General features: G+C 40.5%; 2 protein-coding genes and 1 pseudogene across 5 annotated transcripts; 2 read left to right on the top strand and 1 right to left on the bottom strand.

Annotated features, from left to right (window-relative positions):
• Positions 1–2,363: 2,363 nt before the first annotated feature.
• Positions 2,364–8,625, top strand: slc6a14 (solute carrier family 6 member 14). Its single transcript, XM_070902961.1, has 15 exons — positions 2,364–2,429; positions 3,233–3,377; positions 3,488–3,619; positions 4,694–4,855; positions 5,296–5,410; positions 5,500–5,632; positions 6,601–6,741; positions 6,845–6,980; positions 7,067–7,159; positions 7,250–7,375; positions 7,472–7,590; positions 7,676–7,775; positions 7,871–7,980; positions 8,192–8,359; positions 8,470–8,625. Exons 1-15 carry the CDS (start codon positions 2,364–2,366, stop codon positions 8,623–8,625), a joined length of 1,902 nt encoding a protein of 633 aa, XP_070759062.1.
• Positions 8,626–10,928: 2,303 nt separating this feature from the next.
• Positions 10,929–16,763, top strand: LOC139283054 (sodium- and chloride-dependent neutral and basic amino acid transporter B(0+)-like; annotated as a pseudogene).
• A 1,281-nt stretch (positions 16,764–18,044) lies between these two features.
• LOC139282266 (acidic mammalian chitinase-like) lies at positions 18,045–20,641 on the bottom strand. 4 transcript variants are annotated; one of them, XM_070901867.1, is made up of 12 exons: positions 20,617–20,641; positions 20,449–20,478; positions 20,149–20,350; positions 19,973–20,029; positions 19,723–19,888; positions 19,389–19,513; positions 19,164–19,287; positions 18,897–19,079; positions 18,666–18,785; positions 18,432–18,570; positions 18,248–18,355; positions 18,045–18,199 (listed from the first exon to the last, which is right to left on the bottom strand). In XM_070901867.1, the coding sequence occupies exons 1-12, from the start codon at positions 20,639–20,641 to the stop codon at positions 18,045–18,047; spliced, it is 1,434 nt and encodes a 477-aa protein (XP_070757968.1). The 4 variants fall into 4 exon arrangements, with proteins under 4 accessions (XP_070757968.1, XP_070757967.1, XP_070757965.1 ...); XM_070901866.1 differs by having other exon boundaries at positions 18,233–18,355; XM_070901864.1 differs by having other exon boundaries at positions 18,045–18,355.
• Positions 20,642–23,631: the final 2,990 nt, after the last annotated feature.

The raw sequence follows: 23,631 nt of genomic DNA on the forward strand, positions 1-23,631 counted from the left end.
TCTATCATTATGTTTTGTAATCTGTGGCCACACCAGCAGATACCGTCATTGCAGCTAATGTATATAATAGGTTTACAGCGGTCAGGTTGTGGCTACACGTCACTGACCACAATGGCTCAGAACCCAAAAGAGCATCAAGCAGAGAACATTACACACAGGTACGATGAGGACACTGAGATATAGCCACGCCCTGTCTGTGTAAAATGATGATACCACTCACTCTACCAAAAACGTACAAGCCTGTTGTATCTGTCTTTTAATATGATGCTTCAAGAGAAAGTCAGTTATTGTACAAGATGCATGCACTATATCAGAGTAAATGTTTTTTGGAAGATTTTCTGCACAACCTGATTCAGCCACGAGAGATGTGCTCGATAATACCAACCATGTTCAGAATTTATCGGCTTTTTTCAACTGTCATGCAGTTGGGGTTATGTGTTTGTATCGTCGGAACCAGTAGACTGACTGAAAATCAAGAGGGTTTCACTTTAGGACCTGAAAATCCTCTGGACAAAATGTATCCCTGAGATACCTCTCCTATGTATAGAGATTGGATCACTTACAGTAAAGAGATGAAGCAAAAAGTGTTTTTGATGAAGCTGTCATGACTTTGCTACATTCATTTGACCTACTGAACTCAGTAATCAAGGATGACTTGTGTGTCTGTTGAGCAATTTTGATCATGATCACGCAAAAAAATAAAACAGTATGACTCGCTTCCTCTTCCTGTACTGTAACTTCACAGAAAAATATATTCACACGTCACAGCACAGCATGACATACCAAATATGGTAAAGATTAGATGAACTGTAGGAGAAATATAAATGTTTTTCTGAGAAAAACTCAAAATAACAAAAAAAATATACCCATTAACTATATAACCTCCTCTTGACCCAAGGAACTTGAGGGGAAAAAAGTTTGTTTATCTGTAAAAAGCTAAGAGTTAGAGGCTAAAATGTGAGTTAAATTTTGGCTTGATGGTGGCACTTGTATTGTAAAGTGTACACACGTCCATTGGGGATGATTACTAAATTCCATAATTATTCTAGTAATAGTATTCACCATCACCATCGCAGTGCAAAAAATGTCTTGCATGGAAAGACTGGCTTTAATAAGGACCTCTCAGAACCGGAGGAGGGAATGATCTACAGTGTCAATTGCTATAAAATATCTAAAATCAGATCAATACTTTTGAAATAACGATATTTAACTCATTAGCTACTAAAGCCTTTTAAACCATTGGTTAAAGCTGCTTTAATCAATAGTTTCATAATAACAATGGAACAAATGACAATGTAAAACGTGAAAATGGTAGTGACAAACCAACATAAAATAATCATCCGACTCTGCAGTTCCTTTTAGCTCTATGTAGTGTAGTGGCCAGCAACACTGGTCTGATTCAAACTCATTGCTCCCACAGCGCCATTTTCAGCTGCAGCAGGCAGCTGTTTTCAGGAAACCACAGCACCAAATGCCAAACAGGCAAAGTTAGCAACTAGCATGTGAACATAATGAAACATTTAGCTGCTAAAAAGCCCGATATTTTCATCAGGAGCTGGTGGTGAGTAAAACAGAGGTAAAAGGAGAGAGAATATTGGATTTCCATTTCCATTTATCTCTCTGTGTCACCAGTCGTGTCATCTGACATGTTCGTGGTCACGTCAACAGGTCGTGATTACGGGTGACACAGATGTACGTGTGCTAAGAGCACAGGGATTATGTGTAGATGTCACTGACCAAAATGAGATCTATCCATCATCAGTCACAGCAGAGGCTTCAGGGGGTAGTTGTTACTGGTATAGAGTCACTCACCTGAGTCACACACACACACACATACACACACACACACACAACACAGCACTGTATTACTGAGCGGCAGTCACAGCTCCACTGTTTTGTCTGTTTATCAATACAGAGAATATAATGTTATTATCACTTCTAACACAATCTGAGGTGAGGAGTCATAGTCATATATACAGAGTAGTTCTGCTTGTGCAGTATGACAAAGTAGAGCGGAAATGAGCACCGTAGGAAATATTGGGGTCAGAAATACTGACATGATGCAGAAAGCAACACTGACCTGCTCTACATTAGATTGAGTGGGTGTAGGTGAGTTACTAATGTTATCAAGAGGAGAACTGTTCCTTCACTAATCTGCATTAAATCATGATTCCAGTTAAAAAAAGATGAGTTGCACACACGCAACCGGCTCAGGGGAGTTGTGGGGGAGGGTCTGGGCAGGTGATTGGTTGGAAAACATCACTCCCTGCCTTGTCTGTCAGATGGAGGGAGGGGCTTTAAAAGAGACCTACCTGAGTGATTTGAACTTCTTTTACAGACCATTAACAAGCCGGAGAAAGGACATGAGGAAATACGGCTGGAACAGTTTCAAGGATTTAATTTTCAGGAATCCTGCTGTTGTCGACCAGGTAGGATTGGAAACCTGTTTGACCAGACTCTCACTCGATAATTCACCACACAATAGCTACATTGAATAAGACTGAGGAATGGACTCATGCCCATATTTCTGATAAAAAGAGGTCCAATGTAAATCAACTGAGGAACCCAAAACATATTGTGTGTTCAATGTGATATAGAAAATACCTTGTTTTCTGTTTTTAATTGTAACAGATTTAGAAAAATTTGTTTTTTATGACGTGCGACTGAAATCTCGCCAATGTCACTTTTTTCTCCTTTGGGAATGAACTGATGGTTGACTTGTTGAGACCACCACAATCCAATCTTAATGTGACACAAGAGTGGAGATAATCTAAAACAAATCCTAGTGAAAACTTGCTCTATTCATTTATTATGACATTATGTACTGTATTCGTTGTAGTAGTTAGGAGTAACAACTGTATGACAACAGGTGAGACAATGACTTATCTTATCTTATTTTTATTTTTATTTTTATTCTTGTTTTACCTTTTATATTCTACATATTTGTTGCCAAAACAATAGCACCTTCAGACCACGGCAAATTCCTTGTAATGTATGTTACTTGGCAATAAACAGTTTCTGATTCTGATTCTGATTCTGAATGACAGTACTTACATTAGTTACAATGATTGTATAATTCATGTATTGTGTTGCAGAAATTTGTATTGCATCGTTCTAACTTTTACTGTTTTCACCACAGTTGTTTTTCTTAACATGTTCCAGGTGCAACAATATCTGAGACATTTTACAGCTTTTACCACTTTAATAAGTTTTGAAACTTCTCAATGAGCAGGACCCACATGTGGATGATGGTGATGAGAATCCTGAGCGTGGGAACTGGGCCAGCAAGAGGGAGTACATCCTCTCTACGATCGGCTATGCTGTTGGACTGGGAAATATCTGGAGATTTCCATATTTGGCCTACAAGAACGGAGGGGGTAAGTGTTTGGTGTCTAATCCATTGGTGTTGGACGACCTGTTTGATAGCACGACTGTTAATACTGTATTTATTCTATTCTTGTACCACCCAATCTGTCATTTTGAGCAGGTGCCTTTCTTATCCCCTACTTTGTGATGCTGGTGGTGACTGGAATTCCTCTTTTCTTCCTGGAAAGCGCATTCGGACAGTTTTGCAGCCAAGGTCCAATTAACATATGGAGAGCAGTGCCAATCCTGCAGGGTAAGACTACCGTTTTGTGAAAGATCAGTCGGGTACATCTGAAGGTGAAGATGTCAAACATGAGGGATTTAATGAGGCTGTTGGTTAATGGTCAACTGTGGAGCTGCAAATCCATCTTTTTTATGACTCCTGACTTCAAAAGAGCTTTTGGTTGTTTGGTTTTAAGGTTTTGTTAAGTGTCCAGAGATAGACAGAGCCGCAGTGATTACTGTTCCCTTGCTTTACCTTTAATGCATAATCATTCAAACCAATGATACAAGCTGAATTACACTGAATTACACTGAATTAGAACAGGTGCTCAATCTGCATTCACTCTTTTTGTCTTTTTATCCCTCCACTGAAGCTCAACAGGGAAATGATGATATTAAGTGACACTTAATGATGTAATACTGATGGCAATAAACGTCACATTAACTAAAGCAACAAAAAATATGATAAAATGACTGTCCAACCCTGACATTCATAGGGAGTTTGGCAGTGCTAGCAACACTTTGATTAAATTTTGTGTAAAAAACAACAAAACTGTCTAAAATTCTAAAATAGAAATTAAACTTCACAAATTCAGTACTTATTGGCACAAATATCCCCCCATGCCAGAGTCAGATGTTGGTTAAAAGCAGTTGAAATGGAGTTTAAATGTGCCCCTAAAGTGTTTCCATAAGTTTCCAAGTTGGGGTTGATGTTAAGGTGAAAAAGTGAAGTACACACACAATTGTACAAAGCAAGAAACGACATCACTGGATCACAGACAGCTGTGGGATAAAAGCATATAAGTGTAATCTAGTTTTGTGGAAAGCTGCACACAGAGATCAATAGGTTTTGAAAGGAGACTGCTGAGTTAATATGATCGCTGCTGAACAGGTTGTGAGGATAAAGACACCAGTTAGTAACGATTACACTTTTTGACATTTCCCATTTGGACAACTTGTTAGCAGCTTTGATGTTAAGAAGTTCTCTGGGGGATAAAATAGTAAAAGTATATCAGAGATTTATTCATCTGATATCAGTGTTCAACACAGGAGAACATTTTATAAAAGTAACGGTGCCTTATAACCTCTCTCTCTACCTGTCTAGGTGTTGGCATTGCCATGGTTATGGTGACTCTAGTAGTATCAGTTTACTATAATGTCATCATCGCCTACAGCCTGTACTACATGTTCGCCTCCTTCCAGTCTCCTCTGCCGTGGTCCAGCTGCTTCAGTTGGGCTGATGGTAACTGCAGCAACACGTCTATAGGTGCTTTTCCACTCCGCCATCTTTACTTGAGAAGATGTGTTGATCGGATCTGCTGTTTGGTGAATGCTGATCTTTTTACCTTAGTTCCACGTTCAGTTTTACCGGTAAAAAATGAATACGATTGTACAAAGTATCCTCAAAACCATTTAAGAAGGGCAGTTTAGTATCTTTTATCTCAAGCACCATAGATGTGTGCTTGAGATAAATGTCCAATTGTTGTGAATTGGTTCTGATCAAACCTGCTGTTTGGTGGAAGTGATTGAAAAGTATGCTAAAAACAGGAGCCGCAGTTCAGAGCAATTTTTTATCAGTATTACGGTGCTCTCTTTGGAGAAATGAAAGCAACTTAAAACTACTAAATAATCAAATAATTCTTCCATTCTGGGAAATTAATGCTTGTACATACTCACCACTTTGACCTTTTTCTTTTACTTTTCTAGTGTATTGCAATGTGAGCGGTGTTTTAGTGGCCAACTGGACTCAGGAAAACAGCACTTGTCCTTCATCCGACACATTCACAGCTCCAGTGCAGAGCCCGAGTGAGAAGTACTGGGAGTAAGATTCACACACTCATGCAAACAAGCACAAATACACACACTTGTCGTACTGCTGTGGCTGTACAGTCAGATGTCTCTCCTCCTCAGTCGCGTGGCTCTGCAGAGATCCAGTGGTCTCGATGAAACAGGACCAGTAGTTTGGCACTTGGCCCTCTGTCTGCTGCTGAGCTCCTTGCTTGCTGCTGCAGCGCTTATCAGAGGCATCAAGTCCTCGGGAAAAGTAAGTCAACATCTATCTCATAGCAAGTCCTCATCCACAGTCCAACTTCAGGGCCAATGCATACATCAAGCCTAATGCCCTGTCATTTTGGTCTGAAGGGTTTTCTGTAATACAAAGCAAGTAAACCCCTCACTCAGCTACATGCCAAAAAATACTTGATCCACAGAGACCAAGTATTTCACAGTTGGAGAATTGAAAAACAAGACCTTTTGAACATATCTGGTCCTCATAGCTGCCATTAGACAGTGCAGAGAGTCCATTGTTTCCACCACTATCTGTATCTCCTATGTTAAGGAATAGTTCCACATTTTGGGATATACGCTGAGACCAAGAGTCTACAAGCATGCTAGCAGCTCTGTGACTGTACTTAAGCAAAGCGGCGTTTGAGCTAAATGCTAACATCAGCATGCTAACATAGTCACAATGCTAACATGCAGATGTTTAGCAGGTGTAATGTTTGCCATGTTTTATCACAAACCAAAGTATTGGACAAACTGAAATATTGACCTGCTGGTGGCGCTTGAGGAAAAGTCAGGGGATCATCAAAGTCATTAGGATTCGTCCTGTGGTCACCAGGGATATCAGTACCAAAGTCCACGGCAATCCATCCATCTGGTTGTTGAAACATTTCAGTCTAGACCAAAGACATAGCCATCCATAGAGCCATGCTGCTAGCATGACTGAAAATGTAGCAGCCAGTTAGCTTAGCTTAGCATGTTAAATGTTAAAATGGTAATTCGATTTCAATAGATTTTAGATAAAACTAGCTTGAGATTGGAATTGTGTGTGAATGCTAAACGCAGAGAGGAAAAGCAACAGGAACATGCAAATTGCAATATGGAAAACACGTTTACATTTATGCCCTGATACTGTAGGTTGAAGTTTGAAACTCCCAGCAGCAATGCAAGAAAATATAAATGAATTAATTACATTTTCGCAATTCTAACTCTTGGCCTTTGTCTCTCCAGGTTGTGTATTTCACAGCTACATTTCCTTATGTGGTGATTGTGATCCTGCTGATCAGAGGTGTGACACTAGAGGGAGCTAGAGATGGGATAGAGTTCTTCATTGGTTCCCAATCCAATTTGACTAAACTGACAGAAGCACAGGTAGGGACCCAACCTATAACCTATACCTGTTTAACTGCAACACACTACAGTAACATGTTTTAGAATAAAGCTCTCTTTTGATTTAAAGCTGTGTGTTTTTTAGGTCTGGAAAGATGCTGCAACTCAGACCTTCTACTCTCTCTCGATCGGCTGGGGTGGAGTCATGACTCTTGCTTCCTATAACAACTTCCACAACAATGTGTTCAAGGACTCATTTGTTGTAACACTTACTAATGCTGGTAGGCAACAGTAACAGCATTATTTAAAGAAAGTTTAGATAATTTATATGTTTATCTCATGAATCTATTTTTTCTTCTCCTCTTAGGTACCAGTGTGTTTGCAGGCTTTGCCATATTTTCCATCTTGGGTCACATGGCTCACGTCTACAAAATGCCTGTTGGAGAGGTGGTGAAGGAAGGTCAGACAGACTCACCAATGGGCACCAATTAATAAAAAAGTGGAAGACTGCCAGCGGCCTCTGATGTTTTGTTTCTTTGTCTTTGTGCAGGATTTGGCCTGGCATTCATTGCATACCCAGATGCTCTGTCTAAGCTTCCTATTTCCCCTCTGTGGTCCATTTTGTTCTTCTTAATGCTTTTGACTGTTGGTCTGGACTCTCAGTTTGCAGGAATAGGTGAGATCTTCAGCTGCCATTCATACTCTCATAACATTCAGACCATTGCTGTTGCGATAGATTGCTTTATCCTGAAATCTCTCTTCTTGTCATTAGAGGTGATCATCACCTGCCTGCTCGATGCCTTCCCTAAAATCTTCAAATCCAAACGTGCTTTACTGACGATAACGACGTGTTCCATTCTCTACCTCCTGGGCCTGCCGTGTGTCACAAGGGTAAGTCTGCCTTAGTGTAACTTTATGTTACTGTTGTCTGACAGAGGCCTAATTAACCTACTGTGTGTGTGTGTGTCTGAGATAGGCAGGAATATACTGGGTGACTCTAATCGACCAGTTTGTTGCCAGCTGGGTGCTGCTATTTTTGACTCTCTTCGAGATCATTGGTGTCTGCTACATATATGGTAAATATGATAATTGGAGATATGTGCATATAAAGGTGACACAGAGCCTGAAATTCCAGCTATGTACATGTGTGTATTCTTCACATCCTTTCCAGGAGGGAACCGGTTTATCAAAGACATTGAGATGATGCTTGGAAATAAGAGTTTCATTTTCTGGCTGTGGTGGAGAGCATGTTGGTTCTTCATCAGCCCCTGCATCATAGTGGTGAGCACACAAAGCCCCAGATACAAAAGGATCAAATTAATTAATATTCATGTTTGTATATAAGATCTCTATGTAACTGCTTTGGAGTGAATAAATAAAACTGACCCATGTCCAAATTGGTTCTGTAAATTCAGATTCAAACTTCTCACACATGATTAACTTTCATTCTGCTCATGTTTGATGAATGAAACCAGTTGACTTTGTTGTCTAGGTGATCCTGGTCTGGTCTTTGACAACGTTTACGCCACCCTCCTATGGAGAAGTCCTGTTCCCAGACTGGGGCTTGGCTCTGGGCTGGTGCATGGCTGTATTCATCCTCCTCTGGATCCCTGTCGTCGCTGTGTATAAGCTGATGAGAGCAGAGGGAGGCCCCTGGAAGGTGTGTGTGTGTTAGGTCTTTTTCTACATTTTTCAAAGCATTGCATTTGGCAAAGATGTTTCCAATGAATTCAAAGAAAAAAAAAGATGCTAATCTCTGACTTTCCTCAGCGTCTGAAGTCGTTGTGCTCTCCCGCTGAAGAGTGGCGTCCCTACCTGGATGTCCATCGAGGAGAACGCTACTCAGAGGAAGGCTGCCGTCGCAGGATGAACCACAAGAACGAGCCAGAAGTAAATGTAAATGCAATCTCTAGCTCATGGCTCTGATGTGTGTTTTTATATGATTACTTTTCGTTTCCTTCATTTTGGTGAAGCAGTGTAACCTGTGAACTCCTTATACTGAAAGTTAAAGGTGCATTAATTGATTTTGGACCTCCAGGGGGCAGAGACTCAAATACAAACTCAAAGCAGATTATCTTACGGCTAATGAGGTAAAACACTTGCCTAATATTTCAGCGGAAAGAGAGCAACAGGGGCATCCCATTGCAGTCTTCTTCCTGTTTGAATGTCCCACCTGCCAAATGGCAAGTCTAACATTTTAGCTTTGCTTTGGTCTGCTACCTTCAGGGAAGCATATCTGGGTCTCTTTGGCTCTCTTCACCAGTCACGTTTTCGTCTGCCGTCCGCCATTTCCTGCTGGGGCAGGCAGCATACAGCAAGCCTGAGTGAAGTCATGTGTTTACAGTAAATGGAACAAAGCCATTTGGGACTTGACCACACAGACTGATGAGTCAAAAGTGGCTGAAAGTTAATTAGAACAATAACAGCGATGCTTTCATGTTGAAATCAATTGATTCAATCCATATGTCAAAAATATAGATTGATGGGCTTGGAATTAGATAGTGTTTCTTATTTTGTCAATGACCGACCGACTTTTTTTATTTATTTCACAGTCTTTCATCCAAAATGTTTAATATTCTATCAGTCGTGAGCGTTTATTTGTCAAGTGCAGCTTCCTGTCAGTTAACTACTGTACATCCTCTGTTCCTCTGATATTCTACAATAAATAACTTCTTTCTGCACAGCTGATGTGTGATGAAATGATTTAGACTAGCAAGTAATGCAGCATGGATTATTACTAAATGTGTTGCAGCTGATCTCACATGGGCTTCAGTGGCAGCCATAATGTTCAGCCCTGAACGCTTTAAGCTTGTCTCATTATCTAGATAAGTATTACATATGTTGTGTCACGCCTGTGTGTTAGTAGTTCTTCCTACCAGTACCACTGGGGGGGGGGGGGGGGGGGGCAACATTAGAGCCTAAAACAATGGTATTTACACACAGTTGCCAATATATTAGGTACACCCAGATGAAATTAACCCAGTCTAATACAAAAGTCCTGTGTCCAGTGTAGTATAAATCCTACAGTTTTAATGTTCAGTTTTTGTTGAAACTGTTTTAGAGAGCTGTTGATTCAACTGTACTCAATTGAATTGAATTGAATTGAACTGTATGGTCATTTTGGAGGATGTAGTTTGTGGTGCTGTTGAACTGTATCACATTTAACTAGAATTTCTAATATTTTGTACGCCATGTTTATATCAATGAGGGTAGACTGAATATTAGAAACACCTCTCATTATAACAAGTTCATTGCTTCATCTGGAAGCTTGTGATGTTGTCATATCCAACCCAGATGGCTGATGCAGATGTGATTGGCTTCTTGCTCTATGAAGGCACTGATATGAGTGGAGGGAATCAAGTTCATTCTTCATAGTAGGCCAGTCTGAGAGAAAAAATATGTATGCTGCATACTGCGTGTCATTGTCTGGCAAGGACTTGACATAAAATGGACCCCTCTAGGACACCACACTTCTGACTTTTGTCAGTAAGCAGGAGAGTCAAAACTTTATTATGATCCAGGCAAACTGGTTGATGATTAGGTATAAGGTATTTTATTTTATTTTATTGGTTTGTTAATTTTATTTTGCATCTTTACTCTCTTAACACCAAAGACCACAAAGGAATTCTTGGAGTTTATTGTGCCATCCTTGTCATTTTGTAGTTGTGTGTGATTTACTGCATCTATGTCTCCATTCTCATAATGTCAAGTAAACTAAACTAAAACAAACAAACCAAAAAATGCACCAACCACTGCAGCATCAACATTATTCACTGCTGTGGAGGAGCAGTCTCGGCAAAAGCTGTACAACCAGATTAACGGGTGATTTTGGGGGGGGGGGGGTGCATGTGCATGTGTGTGTGTGTCTGCGTGTGTCTGTGTGTGTGTGTGTGTGTGTGTGTGTGTGTGAAAGAGAAAGAGACATTTGATATCCAGTATTACTGATGTGACACTTCATATTTACAAAAGAACTTCTCAGTATGTGTGAAGAGCAAAATAGTATTTGATTAAGCCTGAGGTGTGTGTGTGTGTGTGTGTTGCATGTGAGTTCACATGTTTGACTGTGACTATAATAAGATAAGATGATAATTAAACTTTATGGAGAGTAACGTTTGGACACACTCACTTCTGCACAGACAAGCCGCTGGTCCTCTCTCCTTTTCTAGTGTATTGTAATGTAACTGGTGGAATTTGTTATTTGCTCATTTAATACTTTTTTTTTTGCTGAAATGTGGAATAATGGCTCAGACATTTCCAAGAATCCTGCTGTTCTTCCTGATCAGGTAGGACTGCAGACATCTGTATCTGAATAACTAACTGTAGCCTACTTTTATATGGCACTTACATTTTTCACAGTGTTAAAAATGAACATTATTTATCAGTATGTTGATCATTAGCATTCTTCACATCATTGACAGAAGTGAAAGCCTTTGCACAACAGATGGTTAAATTTGCAAAAAATATAAGAACAAAACTAAACAAAGTGAAACAGCTACTGTAAAGCAATGTTCTAGGATTTACATTATAAGTTAGCATAGTACCTAAATTAATATAACATTAGGATAGTTTGTCATTCGTCCAAAACATTCATTTGCAAAAACAGATTAACAACTGTCTTAAAATGAATAAACCAACACCAGTTTGATTGATATTCCCTGGAGAGCACAAAAAGAAACATGATTTATGACAAAAAAATAAAAACACAGATATCTGTTTTGGCAAATGAACCCTTCACAGAAAACCGTGTGAAGGAGAAATGTATGCAGACATGGTTGCCCTGGGCGACTGAACATTATTTATCAGTATGTTGATCATTAGCATTCTTCACATCATTGACAGAAGTGAAAGCCTTTGCACAACAGATGGTTAAATTTGCAAAAAATATAAGAACAAAACTAAACAAAGTGAAACAGCTACTGTAAAGCAGTGTTCTAGGATTTACATTATAAGTTAGCATACTACCTAAATTAATATAACATTAGGATAGTTTGTCATTCGTCCAAAACATTCATTTGCAAAAAACAGATTAACACCTTTCTTAAAATGAATAAACCAACACCAGTTTGATTGATATTCCCTGGAGAGCACAAAAAGAAACATGATTTATGACAAAGAAATAAAAACACAGATATCTGTTTTGGCAAATGAACCCTTCACAGAAAACCGTGTGAAGGAGAAATGTATGCAGACATGGTTGCCCTGGGCGACTGAATTAAACTTTTCAAACATTTGCTTAATCCACTGAACCCCCCCCCCCCCCCCCCCCCCCCCCCCCATTTAACACGATGCCTGACGCGGTAGTGACAGGTTTGATGGACCAACAGTGAATTTCCCTGCAATTTCACTGAGCTGTGACTGCCGTCCTGATACATAACCTCAATAAGAAAAGGACTAATTTAAAAGCATCCACTAACTGTGTTTCATACACCGCCATGTGTTTGTGTCTGTAGTGAGGTTGTAATGACTGCATAGTCCTGTATTTTATAATATTTTTTATATCTCTTATAAACCATCATAGTAGACATTTTGAATTGTCATAGAGGGACAAGCACAGGTGTAATTAATAACAATAATGGATTTATATTAGTGGAACAGAACCATCATTGATGCTATTAGTAACACCTGTGCTTTTCCTACATTACAAGTCAAAATGTGAAAATGGTTACCAGCAGTGGATCTTGTTGGTTAGTTTCCCCCATCCTTTGAGGGTGTTTGGTTGCAATGTAAAACTGTTGATTGTTGAGAACATGGACGATGTGTTTTAGTATATTTCAGATGTATTGTTAAGTTAATTTATTCCATAGATTATATCTAACAATTAAAAAAAAAAATGTTTCTTAACTCTGCTTTGAATAGGACTCTCATGTGGATGATGGTGACAAGAATCATGAGCGTGGAAACTGGACCAACAAGACAGAGTACATGCTCTCTATGATCGGCTATGCTGTTGGCCTGGGAAATATCTGGAGATTTCCATATTTAGCCTACAAGAATGGAGGGGGTGATTATTTGGCATCCGCGTTTAGACAGTCACTTATGATTATGAACACTGTTGGAAGTATTATGAATATCATGCTGGCTTTTATCCCCCTGAGCAGGTGCCTTTCTCATTCCCTATTTCCTGATGTTGGTTTTGTGTGGAGTTCCTCTTTTCTTCCTGGAAAACGCCATCGGTCAGTTCTGCAGCCAAAGCCCAATCAACATATGGAGAGCAGTGCCAATACTGCAGGGTAGGCCTGAAAGAGCCGTAGGGGACTTGCAAAGACTCCCAAGCTTGTGACCAACATATTGAAATAGGACTGTAAATGATCTAATAAAGTTGACTATCAAATCAAGATCTAAGAATTATCTATCTATTATCTATTACCTTCTCCAGGTGTTGGCTTTTCCATGGTCATGGTGAACGTATTGGTGTCAATTTATCACAGTGTCATCGTCGCCTACAGCCTGTACTACATGTTCGCCTCCTTCCAGTCTCCTCTGCCGTGGTCCAGCTGCTTCAGTTGGGCTGACGGTAACTGCAGCAACACGTCTATAGGTGCTTTTCCACTCCGCCATCTTTACTTGAGAAGATGTGTTGATCGGATCTGCTGTTTGGTGAATGCTGATCTTTTTACCTTAGTTCCACGTTCAGTTTTACCGGTAAAAAATGAATAAGATTGTACAAAGTATCCTCAAAACCATTTAAGAAGGGCAGTTTAGTATCTTTTATCTCAAGCACCATAGAGCCATGTGATGTTAACCTAACACTGCTTCTTGGGATTTGCAGCCATCACACTGATATTTTAAGCAAGCCATTTACTGGTCCTCTCTCCTTTTCTAGTGTATTGCAATGTAAGCAGTGTTTTAGTAGCCAACTGGACTTATGAAAACAGCACTTGTCCTTCATCCGACATGATTAAAGTTCCAGTGCAGAGCCCGAGTGAGCAGTACTGGGAGTAAGATTCACACACTCATGCAAACAAGCACAAATACACACACTTGTCGTACTGCTGTGGCTGTACAGTCAGATGTCTCTCCTCCTCAGTCGCGTGGCTCTGCAGAGATCCAGTGGTCTCGATGAAACAGGACCAATAGTTTGGCACTTGGCCCTCTGTCTGCTGCTGAGCTTCATGCTTGTTGTTGCAATTCTCATCAGAGGCATCAAGTCCTCAGGCAAAGTAAGTCAACATCTACCTCATACAAGTCCTTGTCCATAGTTTGTGAAAATCAACTTCTCCCTCAAGTACATGATAATAAGAATTTGGTGCTGTCTAGGAACATACATGCCATGGTTCTTTTTGTTAAGGAATGGTAATATGGTGCACACATATTTATGGGTTTTGCCTATCCTGCACATTGTACTGTGTCCAGCTCACACATTCAGCGTTAATGCATTTATGGCTTTTGTCTCTCCAGGTTGTGTATTTCACAGCTACATTTCCTTATATGGTGATTGTGATCCTGCTGATCAGAGGTGTGACACTAGAGGGAGCTAGAGATGGGATAGAGTTCTTCATTGGTTCTCAATCCAATTTGACTAAACTGGCTGAAGGACAGGTAGGAACCAAACTTTCCCTGTTTACAAGACTAAGTCCTTAAGGGTCTGAGGCCATACTAGCGACTCTGTGAGGTTGTACTTAAGCACAGCGGTGCTCTGAGATGCATGCTAACATGCTCATAGTGACATTGCTGATGTTTAGCATGTATAATGTTTACCATGTTCACCATCTTAGGTTAGCGTGTTAACATGCTAACATTTGCTAATTAGCACTAAACACAAAGCTGAGGTTGATATAAATTTTTGTAGGTATTTTGTCATAAACCAAAGTATTGGAAAAATGTATATTGGCCTGATGATGGCGTTAGATATAGTTAAGGGATCATCAATGTTATTACAATTCATCCTGTCAAATTTCATAATCATCCATCCAACAGTTCTTGAGACATTTCACTAAAAATCACAAATGTGAATCTCACGGTGGTGCTAGAGGAAAAGTCACTGAAAGTCAAGGAAAATGTCATGGACCACAGTGGTGGACCAAGTGACACCAACACGGCCATTCCTACAGTCACGCCACTAGCATGGCTAAAAAGAGTCGCTTAAATTTGCAAAATATGTCCGATATCACTCTTGTGTTGGTGTGTTTTAGGTCTGGAAGGATGCAGCAACTCAGACTTTTTTTTCCCTGTCCATTGCTTTCGGTGGAGTTTTGACGCTTGCTTCCTATAGCAACTTCCACAACAACATGCTCCTGGACTCTGTGGTTGTAACCTTCATTAACCATGGTAGGAAAATATAATTTCGGTTGAAGTACTTATTCAAATCCAGTTTATCTTCACTACTGAGTAATAAATCAGTGTCAGAGCTAAAGAAAAAGACATAACAACGTTGTGTTGTAAGTACTTCATTTAGTAAATATTAAAGTCACTATGTATAGACTACTTTCCTCTCCTCCTAGGTACCAGTGTGTTTGCAGGCTTTGCTATGTTTTCAATTTTGGGTCATATGGCTCACTTCTATGGAAAGCCTGTTGGAGAAGTGGTGAAGGAAGGTCAGACAGCTATAATAAAACTTACTTTTTAAAAAATGTCAAAAACCTGCTATATATTCTCTGATGTTTTGTTTCTCCATTTTTGTGCAGGATTTGGCCTGGCATTCATTGCGTATCCAGACGCTTTGGCTAAGCTTCCCATTTCCCCTCTCTGGTCTATCCTGTTTTTTTTTATGCTGTTTGTAGTTGGCCTGGACTCTCAGTTTACACATTTAGGTGAGACTGTCGTCATCCAGTGGCTCTGCTAATGCTAATTGGCTTACATTTAGATCTCAACGTATTCCAAAGCACCTTTTTTCAACAAACTGGCTAACTAAAATTGTTCCGTTGGCTCACTGATTCTCATTTCTCTTCTTGTCATTAGAGGTGATCGTCACCTGCCTGCGCGATGCCTTCCCTGAAATCTTCAAATCCAAACGTCCTTTATTGACTATAATGACATGTTCCATCCTCTACCTCCTGGGCCTGCCGTGTGTCACAAGGGTACTGTAGATCTGCTGACAGCGACTATATTACTACTGTCTGAAATTATTAAGCTGCTTACCTGCAGTGTCTGTGTGTGTGTGTGTGTGTGTGTGTGTGTGTCTATGATAGGCAGGAATATACTGGGTAACTCTAATGGACCACTTTGTTTCCACCTGGGTGCTGCTTATTTTGGCTCTCATGGAGGTCATTGGCTTCTGCTTCATATATGGTGAATATAAATGACAGCTATAATGATGTGTAAAAGAGAGCAGAGTTGCGCACATGTACATGTTCTTCTCATGCATTACAGGAGGGAACCATTTGATTAAAGACATTGAAATGATGATTGGGAAAAAAAGCCTCTGCTTCTGGTTGTGGTGGAAAGCATGTTGGGTCTTCATCAGCCCCTGCATCATTGTGGTCAGTACAACTTCTCTTTTGTTCTTTTCCTTTATACTGTATTGCATCAAACATCTTTGATATGAGGGTTTCGGGTTATAAAGGTCCTGTATGTCTGTATTAAAATGATCGGATGTTATATTCACCAATAACTTTGTTGTCTACAGTAGGTGGTCCTGGTCTGGTCTCTCATAACCTTTGTGCCCCCCACTTATGGAAAGGTTCAGTACCCAGCCTGGGGCTTGGCTCTGGGCTGGTGCATGGTTGGGTTCATTCTTATGTGGATCCCGGTCGTCGCTGTGTATAAGCTGATGAGAGCAGAGGGAAGCCCCCCTGAGGTGTGTATGCTGTCTTGTAGAATACAGGAAGCATTTAAAGCTGCTGAAATCTTATTCTATACATGTTAGGCGGTAATGTCTTTTTAAATGTGTACCTATAGTAATGATCCTAATTGTACCATATTTTCTTCAGCGTCTGAAGTCATTGTGTTCCCCCTCTGAAAAATGGCATCCCTACCTGGACATCCATCGAGGAGATCGCTACTCAGAAGACCGTTGTCGCCAAAGAAGAGCAGTGTCAACCAACGATTAGCAAATGTGTAACTGTAAATGTAACTTCCAGTTCATGGCACCAATATGTATACTGATATGTTCCATATCACATTAGTTGTTAAGTAGGTTAATCAAATAACGTTAAGCACTGTCAAACCAAACACTAACCAGATGTTACATGCAGCTCATGGCTTTCATGTGCTTGAATTGCTGTGAAACTAAAGACACAGATATTCATATGTGTCAAAGCTCAACACCCACATACAGTAAAATAATAATAATGTGGTTATGAAAAAGCAGACTGATTGCCACATTAGATTCCTTTGAATTAAAGGGGTCACTTACCATTAATCACTGCTGTAATGGGAGGTTTGTGTTAAGCTTTTTGTCTTTCTTGATCTATGGGTTTCAGGACAACTACCTACATTGTTAACAAACCCGCCTGTGTGCTTGAGGGCTCCTCTTGTTATCGTTCTTTCAAGAGCTCTATCTGGTGGTCATCTAGCACATACAAATATCCATACTCTAAAGACTGGACCTTGTATTCTTTTCATTATCTTATTCATGAAATTAGTTTCCTTGTCCCTTTAAAAATGTATTTCTTAGTCCACTTAGCTTCTTATGTTAATCTCTGACCACTCTCCAAATTGGTTGTGCCTTGCAATACGTAATGGCAATTTAATGGTTCAGAGCTCTCAGTACATATGACTGTAAGTTGTCATTATGTGAGATCGACAGAGGGAGTAAAGCCAGAATCTAAATGCTGCTCAAAAAATCATCTTATCTTATTTAATTTGATGCAGCCGCAGGGTAATAAAGTAGGGACAAGACATTGAGACAGTTTTTATTCTGACAAATTATAGCAATCACAGAAAAGATTTTATCCAAAGTGGTGGTTCGCAATTGTGTTTTAAAGAGAATATACACTCTTTTACTCTGTCTTTCTGTTACTATATGTTTGCTACTTTTATGCTGAATGTTGTCATGGTTTTATCTGCGGTGACCATTGCTGTTTTTTGCAGTCATGTTTGTCTTTACTTGTTATATACTCAGCCCACTTTCCTGCTGTACTGTTCTATGCAAGACATAGGAAGTGTGAATGGACAAATAAACACTTTTTGTTGCTCATGTTTGATGTTCAAAGTTATTCTGCAATGAATAACTTTATTTTCCTTTGCTGATTTGTGGTTTAAGATTTTACTGACCAAAAACATACACAAGGCACACAAAACAATCAGAGTTGTGAAGTTGCTTTAAATGCTTTATTAAGGTTACATCAGTGACAGGTGTTACAGAGCTGTTCTTGAATGGGCCTTATGGATGGTCTTATGTTACATGATATCTGACCCAGCTCCTAATTTAAGAGCAACCAGTGTGAAGTTTAACCAAGGATTGTTTAAGCCCAGTTGCAGCACTTGCAGCTGTTGTCGAACACCAGGCCAGCAGCACAGTGCTGGATGTAGGTACTTCCCTGGCTGCACTCATAGAACTGGTTCTTGTTGGTCGGGTCAGGGAAGATTCCGTCAGACTTGCCAGCGCAGAAACCAGATCCTGTGCTGCTGCTGCCGCCACTGCTGCTGCCACCGCTGCTGCTGCCACCGCTGCTGCTGCCGCCACTGCTGCTGCCACCACCGCCGGGCTGGGGCTGGGGCTGAGCGTGCTTGGTTGGTGTGACTGGAGGCAGGGGGTCGGTACGAGCACTGCAGGCTGAGGAGAGAAATTCAAGAATTTAAAAAATGGACACAGCCTTATCATGTTTATTACCAGAGGATTTCATGCGTACAAGCTCCAGTTCCCAGTCCACTCTTGATGGTGTTGATCAGGGGGTATTTTCCCTGGCCACAGAAAGTGCCGCTGAAGTCATCCAGATCCAAACTCCACACCATGGCTCCACCAAAACCGCTCTTCTTCAGCCACTCAATCTGTAGAGCGGATGAGAGGTAACACCAAATTTTAAATAAACTTACAACATAAAAGTTTGTGACAGGAATTTAGACAATGAAATGAAACGTCATACCTTAATCTTGAAGCTCTTAACATTGTCATATCCAACCCAGGTTCCCTGCTTGAAAGCATATGGCACATCCTGGGGGCTGTCCCAAGCCTGAGTGGCTCCTTGCTTCAGGAAAGTGCAGATCTGATGGGAGGGAGAGATTTAAGGTTAGGGATTTACACACTACTTGTGCATACAGTATGTTGTCTTATAGTATATGCACGCACACACAGATTCAGAAATAGAAGCACATACCTCATAGTAGGCCCAGAAGCCAGCCTGACGGGTGAAGGGTCCAGCGGGTCCGGGTCCATTGGCAGGAGCTCCCACAGCTGTGTTGGAGGAAGCCAGGCGGAAGGTGTGTCCATAGGTGGGGAAACCAACCAGCAGCTTCTCAGCAGGGGCACCATTGCTCTTCCAGTAGTTCATAGCATAGTCCTACACATGAGAGAGTACAGGCCGGTGTGAGTATCTGATTTGTAATCCCATTTTCATTCATTTACAGCAGGAGCCCTCACTCACCACGTTGAAGTAGATCAGGGCTCCTTGGTCAGCGGGGCCCTTGTACAGAGGGCTGTTCTCTCCGACATTGTGCTCCCAAGAACCGTGGAAGTCATAGGTCATGACGTGGAAGTAGTCCAGCACACTGGCAAACATGACATGAGGATTAATGTTTAGTAACAGCTGTCTTCTGTACAACAAATGTGAGAGTATGTAATGTTTGCATGTGTCTGCTCATGTACTTACGCTCCAATCTCGGCAATCTGGTATCCAGACTCGATGGTTCCCTTTCCAGCAGAGACAGCAGCAGTCAGCATCAGACGGGGACGGTTGGTCTTCTTGCCCTCGGCCTCAAAGGCGCTCAGCAATTCCTACACACAGGCAGAGAAGCAGTTTCTGTTGCTGTATGATTGCATTTTTTAAAGAAAGTTTTGTAGATTACAACCTTTATTTTGTACGGGAACTCCTGGACAGATTTCCTGGCAAAAACCCTTAAAAAGTGAAATCCTATATACATTGTATATGCACCCTACAGCCTGGATTTGTCCATAGCCAGAACCTGAATAGAAATATGACTGACCTGGACCAGGACGGTGTAGCGCTGCTTATCCGCAGGTGGGGAGCCACGAGAGCCAGGGTACTCCCAGTCGATATCCAGACCATCAAACTGGTACTGACGCAGGAACTTGATCACGCTGTCGATGAAGGTCTGACGATTGGCAGAAGAGGAAACCATAGCAGTGAACCTGAAGACGGGAGGACAGTCAGAGTGTGTCTACCTGTGGCACAAGTTCCTCTTGAGTATTGATGCTCATTTCATTACTACTTACTTCTGAGTACCAAAGTTCCATCCTCCAATGGCCAGCAGAGTCTTCAGGTTGCCGTTCCTGCAAACAGCAACAACATCCACTTTAACCTCTCACACTCAATCTGTATGTGTGCATGCTCATATGTATTCATGTGTGCTGGAGTCACACTATCACTATGAGCATTTGTGTGTACTAACTGGTTCTTCAGGGCCTGGAACTGTCCGTAGAGTTTCTCATCGTCCCACTCGTAGGTCTTGATCATGTTGTTGCCCATTCCAGCAAAGGCATAGATGAGGTGGTCACAGAGACATGGGTCAACGTTGGTGGGGAAATACTTACCTGCACCAGGACGGTACTGTCCCCAGTTAGTGAAATAACAGGAGAGGATGTAGGATGATCCTGTAACATATGGAACAATTGCTCTTACATTAAGTTACCAACTTAAATATGTCTACACGTATGACACCAAAAACTGAATGGATAAAGGGTGTAATTACCTAGCTGCACGTGCAGCAGGAGAGCCAGTCCTGCAGAGAGAAGATGCAGAGTTAGAAAGGAGGAGGCCGGTTAAGTAGTTAATGAGAATCAATCTGCATTATGCACAAGATAAAATGAAGTTCAAATGTGTTGTAGCAAAATTTCTATGAGCAAGGAGCTCAGCTTACCGACACAGATGAGTAGCTTGCCCATATTGCTTCTGTACAACGAACAGAGGACTGGCAGACTCTTTTATACTCCTGGGTTCCTCCCCGTATCTGCAATATCTCTAGAATATGTTTGACGTGGTTTGACCACTCAGCAAAACTCAAAAGTCAAACCCATTAATTTGTTTGGTCAAGACCAGTGTTGCATTGGATTTACAGAAAGTACTGATAACCTTCAAGTGCCTTTTGATAATGATATGGTCCGATTAAATTAGATATTGTCAAGGTTATTGTTGTTGAGTGCGGTTCACTCTGACAGCATTTTAAATTTAAAGTTTTTTAGTTTAAACTTTGCTTTGCGTTTTTCAGTATTGTAAGTACATTTATTGTTAATGATTTGTTTTACAAAAGATCCTTACAATGTAAGTGCATTTCACTCAAACCCAAATAATTCTTAGACAGCAGAATTTGTGTTGCAGTATTTTCCATTAACACAAGTTGTTTGATACATATGTTTACTCAGTTGTCCTTAAGTTATCTGCTACATGCCTTATCACCCTCAGACATGGTTTAATGTCAGTTATTGCTGTTAGTCTGTCATCTGACATGGACGCTGTGCGTCATATAGCAATGGAAAGAGTTTTTTTGTCCTTTCCTGTCCTTGACTGCAGTTTGTAGATTTGAATGCAATGTGGATTGTGAAATTAGTCTTACACCGCCTGTGCCATCTCTCTAAATCTTCATCAACGGACTATGACTTATAATGTTTTACACTCAAAGCTCCCATTTATCCTCCACCTGTGAAAGTCCAGTTTTTGTTTTATCACATTTGCTCCAAAGGGTTTTATAAATTTAAAACTCAAATTTTAATCTACAAAACATAAGTTTATCTGTAAGTTGTAGCGCTAAGTAATTTAGGCGGAAACAGTCACATTTTAAAAGCTTTAATTACAAGCTGAAAGCAGAAAAAGTGCTTTTTAAATAAAGTTAATAACAAACCAAATCTATGTAGTATTTCAGTAACTGATAGGCATGGAATGAGGCCAGACACATAAAGCCATAAATCATCTGCATAAAGTAAAGCTTCTCCAATGTTTGAATGTTCACACGGAGGTGAATGATTTAAGACTGGATGGAGGTTCAAAAACTGAGGTCAGCTGCTCATAATGCACCCTGACCATTATATTTGTAAAACAGATGAATAAATAGACTCTGAATTAATGACTACAAAAGGACTTCATCATGTAATCATCACAATTATTCAGCTGACTTATATTTTAAGTCCTGTTCACAGAGATATACAGAAATATCACTACTTTAAAGTTCCACAACATTAGAAAGAAAACAACTTCTAAGAGAAGCAGTGGGAAACAACTTTCAGATGAAACATTTATAGCTGCACCTTATATGTGTGGATGAGATCATAATACAGGATATATTTCAACCTGTATTTATCCAGGCATTGTTGATAAGTAGCAGCAGCACCCTGCTTCACCTTCATAGTTACATCACACCTGGGAGCTGCCCAATACAACCACACTGTTTCACTGGTGACGTCTGAGTAGTTGGCTGTACTTCTAATGGACACCACCTCTGTTGTTTCAGTGTGAACGGGAAGAGTGTTACTCATTTATCTCAGGTGGAAATTTTACCTGCTGGTAGCACTAAAAAGTCGAGGGATCACGAGAGTCATGAGGATTAATCCTCTGGACACCTTGGATATCCAAATATCATGCCAATCTGTTCAATAGTTGTTGAGATATTTCAGTCTGGACCAAAGTGGTGAACCAGCAAACATTGTCATCCCCAGAGCCACATTGCTGGGATGACTAAAAGAAACACAAGGCAATCAACACTGAGCCAGTATCTGCAATGTGTATGGACAATGCCATGAAATGCCATTTCCAATAAACACATAATCACCTCTGGGCAGCTCAGCCAGTCCTTGCCTTCAATTGTTTTTCACTGTAAATATGATTTGTCAACAGCAAAGTATTATCCCTGCTAACAACAGCTCACTGCTAAACTGCGTGATAAACACAGTGTGAAAAACTCCAGCCTATTGCATGAGGGTTTCAATTAGAGGGTTTAATAGAATAGAATAATATACAGTGTGTGCAGACCAGAGTGTTAGATGCACTACCAAATCTCACCACAAGAGAGAGTCAATAAGCCATGTAGAGTCCATTTTGGTCCATTTTAGATAAGATGGTCAAGAACATGAGATGGTTTGTTCTTGGATTAGTTTAGTTACCCCTCCAGTGATGTAAATGGAAATGAAATGCTCAAAACTTTCAAGTAAGCTGCAAGCAAAACAGGTCTTAACCTCTGAAAGAGCAGATTTTGTTCTTTTTTGCTGTGGAGATAAACAACTACAAATAACCACAAAGCAAACTCTTGCACCATGGCAACCATGCACAGAGAACCGGCAGATAAACACAGACCTGTTGCCATCTCCCACGCAATACAGACAGCTGCATACCACACACACACACACACACACACACACACACCTACACACACACACACACACTGTGCAAGTTAATTGAAATATCACAATTAATCACGTTGCTTTTGTGTATACACAATATAGAATAATGGTGACGCTCTGTAATTATAATGCAGTGACTGACAGTTTCTATTTTCAGGTCTTTCCCAGCGGGGGAGCAGGTGTGATTAAGTTGTACAATTAGCAGTCGCACTCTCTACAGTATGTGTGTCTGTGATTTTTCTTGATCCTGTGAACTTCCTCAGCGATGTAGGAGGGCATATTTAAAGCATAACAAGCCTCCAACAGTGTTTATTCTTTTCTGTTTTAGTCAAAAAGCTTTCTACTGCATGTACAGTATGATATCACATATTGTAAAGAAACTTAATCAAAATGTGAATACTGTGGAAAATGTGAGTGAGTAGCACTCAGTGTTCAGTCTGCTCCCCCCACCCCCACCCACCCACAAAAGGCAGGCTTCTCAGCAACCCATCGCTATTAGATACTGCTGGGCTTGTCACCATGGCAGCAAATTCTCAATCATTTTC

Source organism: Enoplosus armatus, chromosome 3 (assembly GCF_043641665.1).
Source record: "Enoplosus armatus isolate fEnoArm2 chromosome 3, fEnoArm2.hap1, whole genome shotgun sequence".
NCBI lineage: Eukaryota > Metazoa > Chordata > Actinopteri > Centrarchiformes > Enoplosidae > Enoplosus > Enoplosus armatus.

What these genes read in the sequence shown, in the direction of transcription:
- slc6a14 (XM_070902961.1), top strand. Translation starts at nt 2,364, where the DNA reads ATGAGGAAATACGGCTGGAACAGTTTCAAGGATTTAATTTTCAGGAAT. An exon ending in GCATCAAGTCCTCGGGAAAA is followed by an intron (nt 5,633 to 6,600) that starts GTAAGTCAACAT and finishes TTGTCTCTCCAG; the next exon opens with GTTGTGTATTTCACAGCTAC. An exon ending in CTCTCAGTTTGCAGGAATAG is followed by an intron (nt 7,376 to 7,471) that starts GTGAGATCTTCA and finishes TCTTGTCATTAG; the next exon opens with AGGTGATCATCACCTGCCTG.
- LOC139282266 (XM_070901865.1), bottom strand. Translation starts at nt 20,641, where the DNA reads ATGGGCAAGCTACTCATCTGTGTCG. An exon ending in TTAAGAGCTTCAAGATTAAG is followed by an intron (nt 18,571 to 18,665) that starts GTATGACGTTTC and finishes TCCGCTCTACAG; the next exon opens with ATTGAGTGGCTGAAGAAGAG. An exon ending in GGGAACTGGAGCTTGTACGC is followed by an intron (nt 18,356 to 18,425) that starts ATGAAATCCTCT and finishes TTCTCTCCTCAG; the next exon opens with CCTGCAGTGCTCGTACCGAC.